The 13,024-nt window shown below is 33.0% G+C and overlaps 1 protein-coding gene across 2 annotated transcripts in view; it reads left to right on the top strand.

Moving 5' to 3' along the window:
- The first annotated feature begins 477 nt into the window (after positions 1-477).
- Positions 478-13,024, top strand: part of LOC122502961 (syntaxin-binding protein 5) — a 44,012-nt gene continuing 31,465 nt past the window's right edge. For both annotated transcript variants that reach the window (XM_043613320.1, XM_043613319.1), the window contains exon 1: positions 478-4,658. In XM_043613320.1, coding sequence (XP_043469255.1) covers positions 1,061-4,255 — 3,195 coding nt within the window. In that variant the 5' untranslated portion in view covers positions 478-1,060 and the 3' untranslated portion in view covers positions 4,256-4,658. The remainder of the gene's footprint in view (positions 4,659-13,024) is intronic.

Below are 13,024 nucleotides of genomic sequence, written 5' to 3'. Positions count from 1 at the left end.
GCATTTATTTCTCATGTTTCTCGGAGCTGATTGTGTACATATGGACATTGATCGTCCAGGACGAGACACGCTCATCTCCTCGGGCTTCAATTTTTCTCTATATGACAAAATGATCATCTCTGTGCACCTATTTTCTTTGAAAAGAGAAAATATTTATTCCAGAAAACATGAAATTCCACATTCTTTTTAATTACTGAATACATAATTTTTTTTTCTCTAATAAATTACAGACAATAAAGAAAAAAAATGCTATTGCAGATTTACAGATTTTTAAATAAAAATAAAAACGAAATTTATTTCTTTTAGATACATTTATTTTCTTACTATTTTTTTAATTAAATAAAAAACGACTGAAAGTAAAAACTGGAAAATAAAAAATTGCAAATTTTTGAATAAATGAGAGTAAAAATTTCTGCAAGTGTTTAGGCCTTAAAAATTGAAATGAAGCTTTTATTTATAGTGGACAAATAATTTAGGTATAATTACGCGATAATTGTTTGCGATAAAGGTGGAAAAGTGGAAAGTGGTTTTCTCGAGACGAAAGGTTTATGATAATTATTGAGAGTCGGAATGTTTGCGCGCAGTGAGTAATAAGTGAATAACAAGTAAATAACAAGTGAATAACAAGTGAATAATAAGTGAATTTAAATGTATTTAAAATTGAAAAATGATCAAGTTGTTTGTCTAATTCAAGACGTGTTTCTTGATTCGAAACGTTCCCGCTAAAATCAATGTCCCGACACAAGCGCAATCCATCCCCACCAGGAGTAGTGAGAATCTGTCCCTCGCTTGTTGCAAACGCACCTTCCAGTGCTCATTGTCATGGCATAGCATGACGTATAGGTGACAATATTTTTCAAGGCAATGGAAAGATGTCATCGCTTGTGGAGTTCAGTGCAGCGGGGTACGTGATAGTTGTCAATATTGTTTGAAACAAGTGCGTTAGTTCTCCGCGTTTCTCGCTCCCCTCGGTTCAGTGTCGCAGCGCGAATGACAGATCCAGTTATTTACACCTGCGGATGTGGTTTTCGTCGAAAGAGGACAAGTGTCCGTCGACGAAATGAAAAAGTTTACATTTAAATCAGTACTCGATGGCTTTCGTTCGTCGGTCGCTCAGCAGACGAAACCCGAGCAGGAAATTGTCGAGAACCTGCGGGCGGAGAATTTCCAAGTCAAAAAAACATTCAAGCATGGCTTCCCCTACCAGCCGACCGCCCTCGCCTTCGACCCCGTGCAGAGGCTGCTCGCCATCGGCACCAGGTCGGGCTCCGTGCAGATCCTGGGCCGGCCCGGCGTCGACATCAGCGTGTCGCACGACAGCTGTGCGGCCGTGACGCAGCTCCAGTTCATCGTGAACGAGGGCTCGCTCATCTCGGCCACGGCGGACGATGGCCTCCACCTCTGGAGCCTGCGGCAGAAGATTCCCCAGGTGGTGCAGAGCCTCAAGTTCCAGCGCGAGCGCATAACCTGCATGCTCCTCCCGCTCCAGAGCAAGTGGCTCTACATCGGCACCGAGCGCGGCAACATCCACATCCTCCACGTGGAGACCTTCGTCATCTCCGGCTACGTCGTCAACTGGAACAAGGCCATCGAAGTCACGCGGAAGACGCACCCCGGCGCCGTCGTCCACCTCAGCGACCACCCGCTCGACCTGGGCAAGATCCTCGTCGGCTTCGAGACGGGCCAGGTCGTGTCCTGGGACCTCAAGGCCAAGGCGGCCGACTTCCGCTGCCAGACCGACAAGCCGCTGCGCTCCATCTCCTGGCACTACGAGGGCAAGCAGTTCATGTGCAGCCACACCGACGGCTCGCTCTCCACCTGGGCCCTGCGCCAGGCCAAGCCCACGACGCTCACCTTCCCCCACGCCAAGGTGCTCAAGGACGGCGAGCCCGAGCCCTGCCGCACCATCCAGAAGGTCGAGTGGAAGATCTCCAGGGCCGGCGAGTCCTTCATCGTGTTCGCGGGCGGCCTGCCCGTCGAGACCACCGGCCGCACGCCCAGCATCACCGTCATCCAGGGCAAGACCACCACGGTCCTCGAGATGGAGCACAACGTCGTCGACTTCGTCACCCTCTGCGAGAGCCCCTGGGCCACCGACTGCCAGGAGCCCTACGCCGTGGCCGTGCTCCTGCAGAGCGACTTTGTCGTCATCGACCTCCAGAGCCCCGGATTCCCCTGCATCGAGAACCCCTACCCCATGGACATCCACGAGTCCGCCGTCACCTGTTGCGCGTACTTTGCCGACTGCCCCCCGGACCTCGTGCCTGCCTTCTACTCCGTCGGGTCCAAGTACCAGAAGCGCAGCGGCTTCAGCGAGAAGGACTGGCCCATCTGCGGCGGCGAGTGGAAGCCCAACTCCAGCAGCTACAGCGAGATCATCCTCACCGGACACGCGGACGGCAGCATCAAGTTCTGGGACGCCTCGGCCGGCACGCTGCAGGTCCTCTACAAGCTCAAGACATCCAAGTTGTTCGAGAAGAGCAAGTCCCGGAGCATAGAGGGCGAGGAGGACCCGCTCGCCATCCAGATGATATTCCTCTGCCCCGAGAGCCGCAAGCTGGCCGCGGCCACCGTGGGCAGACACGTGATTTTGTTCAAGTTTAAGAAAGTCGAGAGTACCTCGGAGGTTGTGATTTTAGACGTAAGCTTCTCGGAAGAGAAGGACCCGGCCCTCGAGTCCGGAGTGTACATGGGGTCCCCAGTGAAAGAAAACCCCCCGTCGGACGACAGACGGGACGGCGACGGACCCTTGAGAGTGAAAACCGGACTGCAGAAGCGCGCCCCTGGCTTCCAGGCCAGCATCATTTGTGTGACCCTCGGGCCGGACGGAGAGCAGACCGAGTACATCTCAGCCTTGAGCCTAAACTCCTCCTACGGTCTGCTCTCCTACGGCAACGAGTCGGGCCTCGTTGTCATCGACATTGTACAGAAAGTGACCCTCCTCGTGGTGAGTACCAGTGAACTCGGTATGTCGGACTCGAGTCGCATTCTCCGCAGTCCCAAGAAGCAGGACGACAAACTCGACGATCGGATCCGGAGCCCCAGTGCCGATCAGAATCAGGTCAACTTCTCAGTCTTCCCGGAAAACAAAACAGAGGCAGATCGACTCGAGAGCTCGCTGCAGCGCTCGCCGAGTTCCAGTATGTCGTCCCTGGAGAACATTTCCCACGAAACCATCAGCTGCCTTATATTTGCCGATTCCTACACGAAAAAAGATTCCATTGCCTTACCGACTCTTTGGATTGGCACGACTCTGGGCTCCGTGCAGCCCGTCATGTTCAACATGCCTACCTCAGGTGAGAGACTCGCACAACCTGTGATTATTCCTACTTCCAAACTAGGAGGCACGACCTTCAAGCTGAAAGGGACCATCTTGACGATGTCGTTTCTGGACTGCAACGGAGCGTTGATGCCCTACTCGTACGACTCCTGGAAGGATGACAATACGGAGAGCATTCGGGACCGGAGCAAGAGTCGGGGCAACCTGGCCAACTCCAGGCTCCCCTCGTTCGCGAGCCCAGGATTTGAAGACAGGCAGTTCGTTGTGATAGCTTCGGAGAAACAGGCCAAGGTCATCGCTCTTCCCTCGCAGAACTGTGTCTACGGCCAGCAGCTGGCCGCCCCGAACCACGTCGTCAAGGCGGAGATCACGTCCCTCAAGGACAGCGTCTGCCTCGTCTGCTACGTCTCCAACGGCCACGTGACTAGCTACAGTCTGCCGAGCTTAAGACTTCTCATAGATGTAGATTTTCTACCACTGCTGAATTTCAGGATCGTCAAGACCCTCTGCTTCAGCAACCGGGGGCACGGCCTGTACCTGTCGTCGCCCTCCGAGATCCAGGAGTTCACCGTCTCCAGCGACTACTGCGGCGAGATCATCGACATGGTGGGGGACCTGTTCCTGCCCCAGGAGATGCCGGAGCAGCCGAAGGAGAGCTTCTTCAAGGGACTCTTCGGCGGCGGGTCCAAGAGCCTGGACCGCGAGGAGCTGTTCGGCGAGTCCAGCGGCAGGGCCTCCAAGTCCCTGGTGAAGCACATGGTGGGCCCCAACGCCAGTGTGGAGAACCTGCGCGAGAGGGCGTCGACTGCCACCAGCGACGTGGCCAAGGCCCACCAGATGGTCATGGAGAGGGGCGAGAGGCTCGGCGAACTCGAGGAGCGGACGGCGCGCATGATGAACGAGGCCGAGGGATTCTCCACATCAGCTCATGGATTGATGCTCAAGTACAAGGACAGAAAGTGGTATCAACTGTGAGAGTACGACGTTTTTCTGGGTGTTCTACTCGCTTTCAAACTCCCTTGTACACTTGTTGGGAACGATTGCGCCACCTGACTCTCTAATTAACACACACGTTCTGTAACTGTTATCCTGGTGACATAACTGTTGTAGAACATTTGTAGCTATTCCGTAACCGTGTTACATAAATGTTATAGAACTTGAGTGTAACAAAGTTTACGTGCGCGCGTCCCGCCTGACGCCGCCAGTTCCCGCCATTTTAACAAGAATCGATTCATCGATTCTGGATTTCTTGTAGATTTATTATTTTAGTTGTATATAAAGTGCTCTAGGATTTTCAAGGATTCTTTGATATTTCAACTAGGAAGGAGATGACGAGAAGAAAGGACATTTTATTCGACTCTGTTCGAAAAAGGCAATGGTAAGATTTTTTCATTTCAAAACTAATCTCATAAAATTATTATTATTATTATTGCAATATATTTATAAAACATTACTCACATACAACACCTACAATTAACAAATTTTATTTAGCCAGCACTTTAATTCACACTAATTTAAATGAGTAAACGACTTTCCACATTTACAGAATATGTTCTTGCAAATTGTGTTTCTCTTATCGGGAAAAAAGTTATAATTACATTTCAGAAATGATAATAATTGAATTGAAACAGCAAAGATTATTAAATTCTTGTAGGACAGAAAATTTTATTTACAAACTTTAAATAATATTAAAAATTAAAGTTGAATGATATCAGTACAACTTTAATTTTAAAGAGCGTTATCGGTGCTTTTGCGGAACATGAGAGGTGACGATTCTTTACACAATAGGGTGGTTAAGAAATGCATTTCAATTGAAATAGGCAAAATTACTAAAAGTCTACTTTTTAAAGACTTGATTTCAAATCATTTACCCTTATTATTAAGTGGAAATAATTTTTATAAAAAAAGAAGGAAAAACTATATAGTAATAAAAATAATGATTAGATCAATTTTGATAAATCGTATGAAATGATTCAGATTCTGAATCTTGCCTCGAATAATCGATCTTAACAAAAAATCATTCTGTCTTATTTTAAAAATGTTTAACATTCAAATAAATAAAATATTTTTTTTGTATAAGTATTTTTAAAAGTTACCGATTGCATTAAAGGTAAAAAAAAATTGTCTCCTTTTTGTTAATTTTTTTTCTTTATAATTTAGTTCTGATGAGCTGTGTTCACAGCGGAAATGCATTCGCCAATGAAATAGAAAAATAATTCTATTAACAAAGAGCTTTCTTGTAATTATTTGAACCTTAGGTCACAATTAACAAATACAGTATTTGACAAAAGGGTAGGGAGATGATCCCAAAGTTCTGAACGTTCAAATGAACGAAATTTATTTATTTCTTCTTTAATTTAAATATTTATTACAACAATTTTTTGTTGATATAAAAAAATGAACTATAAAGTTTCTAAGTGTAAAATTTAAGTTTTTAATTTTTATTGCGAACAGTTATTTATAAAAATATTTGTAATAAAAAGTGTTTCGTTCATTTGAACGTTCAAAACTTGTGGATCATGTAGGGAGTCAAAAGTACTAGTACCAAAAGTTTCAAAAACTTATTTTTCCTAAAGGACATTTTTTCCAAAATAATTATTTGTTCCAAAAAATGAAACAAAGAATAAAACAAAAAAATGGGAACCAATACTTTTCTAATTTCACTTTTATATAATTCAGTTGTTAAAAAAAGATATTTTTACATCAAATTCGAAGTAAATAAATAATATTTCTTGATAAATTTTTAGTACAGCTTAAATTAAATTTAAAATTCAAAGTGATAAAATAATATTTCGTGATAAATAAAATAGCTTAAATAATAAAAAAGGTAGAACAGTTTATTTGGAAATTGATGAATTTTTATATTATAAACACTCGGAGGCTAACTCACTCTTGGACAGAAAGTTAAGAAAAATAGAACAAATCAACAACGACGTATTGAAGACGGAATATTTAATATAGTCTCAAACTATGAAGATTACATTCAAAACGATGAAATCCTTAAGTACTTAAAAGCAATTATTGGTCACAATTTACATTTTTAGATACTTTTACTCTTTTTGGATCTTTTATTTAACTTACATTGGAACTTTTCTTTTGGAATAAACCATCCTTGAAACTAATCTCTTGGAACTGTTTTTTGGAACTTTTGTATACCCCAATCGACAAAAGTAATTAAGGTTCTTGAAAATACCAAAATTAATTTATAATTTATTTAAATTTATCAAAATTATTGTCAGGTTATTGACTTAATTATTGGCAAATTTGTATTTCAATTCTTAACTGCAACAGATGTTGATAAATTTTGTGTATGTTTAACAACACAAATGTGAAGAAATTTCTTAATAATTTGTAGATCTTCTAAAAAGAAAAAAAAATTTTTTAACTAAATTTTTTTATTATTTTTCTACATTTTTCTTGCGAATGAGAGTATGACAGAATTTAAGAATATTAAATAATTGGTCAATTAGTGTAAAATTCTTACATTCAGAATTAAAGAATGTTTCTGGTGAAATTCCAATAATATTATTGTACAAAGTAGTCAACTCTTCATATCAATTTACTTATTAAAATAATTTATTTTTAAAAAGCAATGTTATGTTAAATAAATTTAAAACTTTAAGTCAGAGTTTTCCTATTTATATTACTAATTAATTTTTATTAATTCAAAAATGTTTAAACAATTATTTGAATAATTATCACAAAAAATTGTTTTGTTTTGTTTTATTATTAACCTTTAAAAAATAAAACCCCGTTCATATAATGCTTATTAAAAAGCGAATGCAAGATCATTCTTATTCACTTTTTGGTGCAACATAATTCTTATTCGATTTTCCGTGCAAAAAAAGTCTTATTCAAAATTGTGAGCAAAACAATTGCCACTGACAGAACAAAAAATGTAACCCTAAATCTTCCTTTTAATATTAAATTACAATTAAATATCTGAGAATTTCAGTGCGTATCTATTATTATAAGAAACTTTAAACATGGATTCTCTCTTACGTATTAAGAAATATTTTTTTAGCAATTGTAATTAAAAATTATATTGAAATGAAAATTTCATAAAATTCATAGTGTAAGCTAATTTCAGATTGTACTTTTTCGCATAGAATTTTGAATAAGCATTTTATTGCACGGAAACTTTAATAAGAATTGTTTTGCACTAAAAATTGAATAAGAATGATCTTGCATTTGTTTTTCTATAAGCATTATATGAACGGGAGGCGTCGAAATGTTTTATGTACATTCAAGTGAAATACTTTTGTTTTGAGAGGATATTAGAAGAGAATTTTTTTTCTAAATATGAGATTTTATGAATCTGAAAATTTTTAAAGATAAATTGTTCATTTCATGATCATTTTAGCTTCCTCAATATAATATATGTACCAATTGCTTAATTTTTTATTACAAAATAATTATTTTAAAGTGTTAAGATAAAATTTCAAAAAGTACAAAATTTGAAACCAGTTTTTACTGAATATTTTTGATGTAATGAAGACTTGAACATCAATAATTTTTAATAGTAATTCAGGGTGGCCAGATGTTAGTAAAGTTAGGGAAATGTCAGTAAAATTAAATTTTTTGTCAGAGAAATTTAGAAAATTGAGATTTTTTTCGACGTATTTTAAAAAATTGCGACCCTTTCGTCTTTTTCTTCCAAATATTGCAACAAAATATCATATTTTTTAGTATTAAATGTAACTCATTTCGATTTTTATAGTGCGAAAAATAGTAAACAAATCTTTCAAAAATTATTTTTGAATCATTTTTCTATTTAAATTTTCGAAATATACAATTAAAAAGACTTTAAATAATTGAAATTTTGTAAAATTTAATTGAAAATAATTAATTTTTTTTAAAAATTATTTTGTTAGAATTTTTAAAATCAACTTTTGAAGAATTCTAATTGCAAATTTTCAATATGTCAGTAAATTGTCAGGAAATATTGATGAACTGTTTGTGACCATTATTATTAATGTAATTGATTATTACCTCTCTTTTTTGTATGTTTATTTACAATTCTATTGTTAATCTTTCTTTTCACTTTCAATTTTTTATTCATATCTTTAATTTCTGTATTTTGTTATTCTTAAATTTCTTAATTTATTGTAATTTTATTTGTGTTTTTATATATGCCCAACTTAAATTTCTTTTTTAATTTTAATTATTTGTAAGTTTTGATATTTTAATTTTAAATTTATTGCTTTTATGATACTAATTTTTTATATTTATTTTTGTTTGTAATTTCTCGTTGTTCAGTGTATTATTTTTGATAGACTTCCTGAATGAGGGAATAATTTATATTTCTCGAGACGTTGCGTTGTAGCCAAAGTTTTATTGTATTAAGAACCACTTGTCTGAATGTATTCATTTTATTATTTTTCTTTCTTTTGTTTTCATTGTTTCCAAAATTTGTTTTCTCGTGATATTTACCACTTTAATTAATTTTTGCTTTTCTTTTGGTTTTATTATAGTGAATATTTTTTATTAATTTCTCATTAATGTCATATTATTTCATATTAAATATTTTTTGCATATTTTGTTAATAATTATTTCAAATTAATATAATAATTTTTTTTTATTTCTTGTTTTACTGTTTTAATAATGAATTTTTTGTAAGTTTATGTTTTGGTTAAAAATAAACGCTACTAGATGTAATTGCAAATAAATAAACATTGAGGCAAACAAATATTCTTTAAAATCATGTTGTTGCAGCTAAGCTGTAATTAATAGCTATAAGCTCTGTTAATTTACACCAGCAATATTAAACACTCCATTATGATTATAGACATACTCACTTTTCGTTTACTTTTTTCTATTAATCTTTGTAGCTCAATAAAGGGAGTTTTCTATTTCTGTATACTTACCTAACTCATTACTAAATATATAATAAAGAAGTAAATTATGTTAGATGCTAATTACTTTTTATGACAATTTGTGAATTCGAATATTCTGATAAATGAAAATAGTGCAATATGAAAATTTCATAAAATATAATTGTTATCAATTTGACAAAAATTTAGTTAAATAATAATTATACATTATTCAATTTAGCTTTAATGAAGATAATATATGAAAATAAAATATAAATTTCTAATGTTAATTTTTTATATTTCGCCACATTAGGATGTCCCAATATTTTTTTACTTTCGTTAACGTGTTATACTTCTTAGTTTTGGTTTATGACGAGAAATATTAGACACATAGGAGAGAATGAGGAATTAATTGAAAATAAACTTTTCCATAAATTATGGATATTGATACTCTTAATAAATTAAAAATTTTATCTGTTTTGATTGGTTAAAATTCCAAAGGTCAATATAAATTATTTACATAGTTTTAAAATCAAGAACAGAAATAATGATAAATGAAAGCAATGAATTAAATATAAGAATAATGTTAAAATTTGGTTAAACACAATAAACCTCTTTTAATAAAAATTTTCTTTAGGGTAACCATTTGGTTAATAAAAATTTGATTCATTTTAATAAATGTTAAAAAATTTGTTAAATGTTAAAATGAATCAAATTTTTATTTGAATCAACAAAACTGTTTTATCGTAATAAATAAAATGGGTTAATACAACAGTTTGATTATAGCTGAAATAAACTTTCTCATCCCTGAATGATAGTAGGAATATGAAAGCAAAATACATTATTTTGTCGATAAAACTGGAGAACATAAAATTAAAACATCTTGGATAAAAATTCAGAGTCAATAAAACCTTTAATAAGTTTGAACAAAAATATAATTCTTGAAAGTTTGCGCCTTTCCTCCAAGGACAGGACATTAAATCTTAAACACAGTTGCTTATAATCTGTTCCTCTATCAGGATATATCTTCTACTATCTTTCTGAAATGAAAGATATTTCAAAAATCTTCTTTACATTTTTTTCCGAAGCATCAATATCTTTACGTTGATATGGACCATAAATATATAAACTATGAAATATCCTCAAATCTTAATTTAGATAAACAGCATTAAAAAGTACTTCTAATCTTTTTAAAGCATATATTTTATGTTTTATTCAAACATTTGTATTTTTAAGGGTTTTTAGAAAAATCTAAAAAGGGTTTTGTTCGGTATTTCGGAAAACAGGTTTCGATTATTAAAAACTATATAAATAAAGGCTTTAATTTACTTAATCTGTTTGAGAAATAAATTCATACTTATTTTTAAATTGATTAACTCCTCTATTGACTCTGCATACTTACTATTCTTAATTAATTTCAAAATACTAAGAATTTTTTCAAGATAACTATTTTTTTGCTTTGTCTATTCCACGCTCAACAATAGGTTTCTCCTTCCTCGATGATGATTACTTTCATTTGATTTTATTATTCATATTTTATTCAAAAAACAGTCTTTGAATTTTGTAATTTCCAATGTAATATTCTTGAATGGTTTCCGAACCGTGGGTTTGATAATTTTGCAAATAAAAAAACCATTTTAAAAAAGCTTTTAAAAACAGCCAGAGCAAAGCCATGAAAATTTTCAAGGCTCTGGCTAGAGTGGTGTGTTTTTAAAAACTTTTACGAAATTGTATGTTTTAAACACTTTCCCGAAATGGGATGTTTTACCACCCAAGCGACGAGTTGTTTTATTTTAATATCTAAAAACGACTTTGATACAAAACTCTTGTTATAATTTGACTTCTTTTTACTCATTAAAACCAATTTTTTAAATTTAGGTTTAAATATTTTTCAAAATTAATTTTTGAAGTTATCAAACATAAGTATCTCCTAGAAATTTTATGCTTGAGCATAAAAAAGCATGAATTTAAAAAATGTTGTCTAGTGTTAACACTAAAATTCACACTAAAAAGTATTTTCTAACGATAATAATTCCTCGAATAATTCCAATTATTGCGAAATCATTAACTTTTTAAAATAGACGACATTTCGGTGGTCTGGTTCGCCACCATCATCAGGTCACTAGTTAAAATCAATTTTCATTAAAATCATTTTTCTGTTAATTTTATTGATATTTTTCTTATCTTTTTCCGTGTTGTGTAACTTTCTTTAAATTTTTAATCAAAATTTTTATTACAACGCTACTTTATTACAATAATAATTATTATTTTTACTATTTTAAAAGGCAATTTTTTTTTATAAAAATTAGAAAAATTTACTTTAAAAATAACTAAAATTTACTCAAATTTATTACAATTTTTGAAATAATTAACTTTTAAAGAATTTTAATTGAAAATTTTTTATGTAAAATTGAAATCTCAAAAATTTTAATGAATAATCTTCAAGTGTAAATTGAATAAAAATGAAAATTAATTGATAATTAGGTTTTAAAAATAATATTAAAATAGTTTTGAAAAAAGTAATTCTCTTAATTATTTCGTTCTAATTTTTTAAAATTCAATTATTTTCAATATTTTTGATATTCAATATTGTCAATATTTCCGAAAATTCAAATACATACACAAAATAATAAGATTAAAATTATTAATAATTATTTTTACTATTTTGGAGAAAATATTCAAAAATTTTAATTAAAATTCTTTAAAAAAGTATTTTTTTTCTTAAATTATACATACAAAAATTTTTCAATTATTTTCGAAAAATTAAATTACAATATTTATAAAAAACTAATTCTTAGAATTGTCATAATTTTTAAGATTCAATTACATTCGAACAAAGTAAATTAAAATTTTTTAAAATTTCCAATTTGAGAATTTTTGAGAAATTATTTATTATTTATTAAAATTTTTTAAAAATTTGATTATTTTTTTATATTTTTTAAAAACTTAATTATTTTTAAAAGATTTTATCAAATTTCAATTATTTTTCAAGGATTTTACCAAAATTCAATTTTTTTGACATTTTCTAATTATATGTAATTGTCTTTCAAAAATGATTTAGAAATATTTTTAAAAAAATAATTTTACGAAATTTTTTATTTAAATTTTAAAAAATATTCTACCTTAATATCTTTAAAAAGAAAAATAGACGGTTTCAATTATTATAAAAAATTGGATTTTTAATATATATAAATAATTGAATTCTCGAAGAACTTTCGGAAAATTATTAAAAATTAATATAGATAATTGATTTAGAAATAATAAGTTAAGATATAAATTGTAGAAAATAATTGAATTTTTCGAAGGGTTATAGTTTTAACTTTTAGAAATTATTAAATTTTAGAATTTGAAATTTTTTAAATTTTATTTCCTGTGAATAAAGAAATAAGAAGTATTTAAATATTTATTTAGCAAAATTATTCCAATTATTATTTTGATTAATTTAAATTAATTTAAAAATTATTTTAATTAATTGAATTTAGAAATCAGTGAAGAATCAGGGAAATACAAAATAAAATTTTTGTGATAACACTAAATTAAGGTATTTGTCGCGCGACTGGTCACTATCAAAAGTTTGTATCCGTTGACTGTACTTATGAAACGATTAAATGAATGCGAGTTTCCGAAAAACTTTTGCGGACGTATAGTTTCACACACAGATGTTCTCAAAGTATATTCATAACCTCTCGCATGAAAAACGATCGTGGCAGCGTCGCAAGTTTGGCGTATGGCCGTCTTTAAAATTTCGCGCCAAAAGTAGCAGACAAGCTGTAGTATTTAACAAGCGCTATTGCCACGTTTACAAATTCACCTGTCATTTACAGTAAATGTTAAAATAATTTTTCAAGTTTGATGTTAAATATCTTTTAAACAAGACGGTGAAAAATTTTCATTTTTTTTATAAAAGTTCATTTTGGTTCAATAAATAAAA

Source organism: Leptopilina heterotoma, unplaced genomic scaffold (assembly GCF_015476425.1).
Source record: "Leptopilina heterotoma isolate Lh14 unplaced genomic scaffold, ASM1547642v1 Lhet_24, whole genome shotgun sequence".
Lineage (NCBI taxonomy): Eukaryota > Metazoa > Arthropoda > Insecta > Hymenoptera > Figitidae > Leptopilina > Leptopilina heterotoma.
Note: the sequence above shows the minus strand (reverse complement) of the source record. Positions and strands in the feature narration are given on the sequence as shown.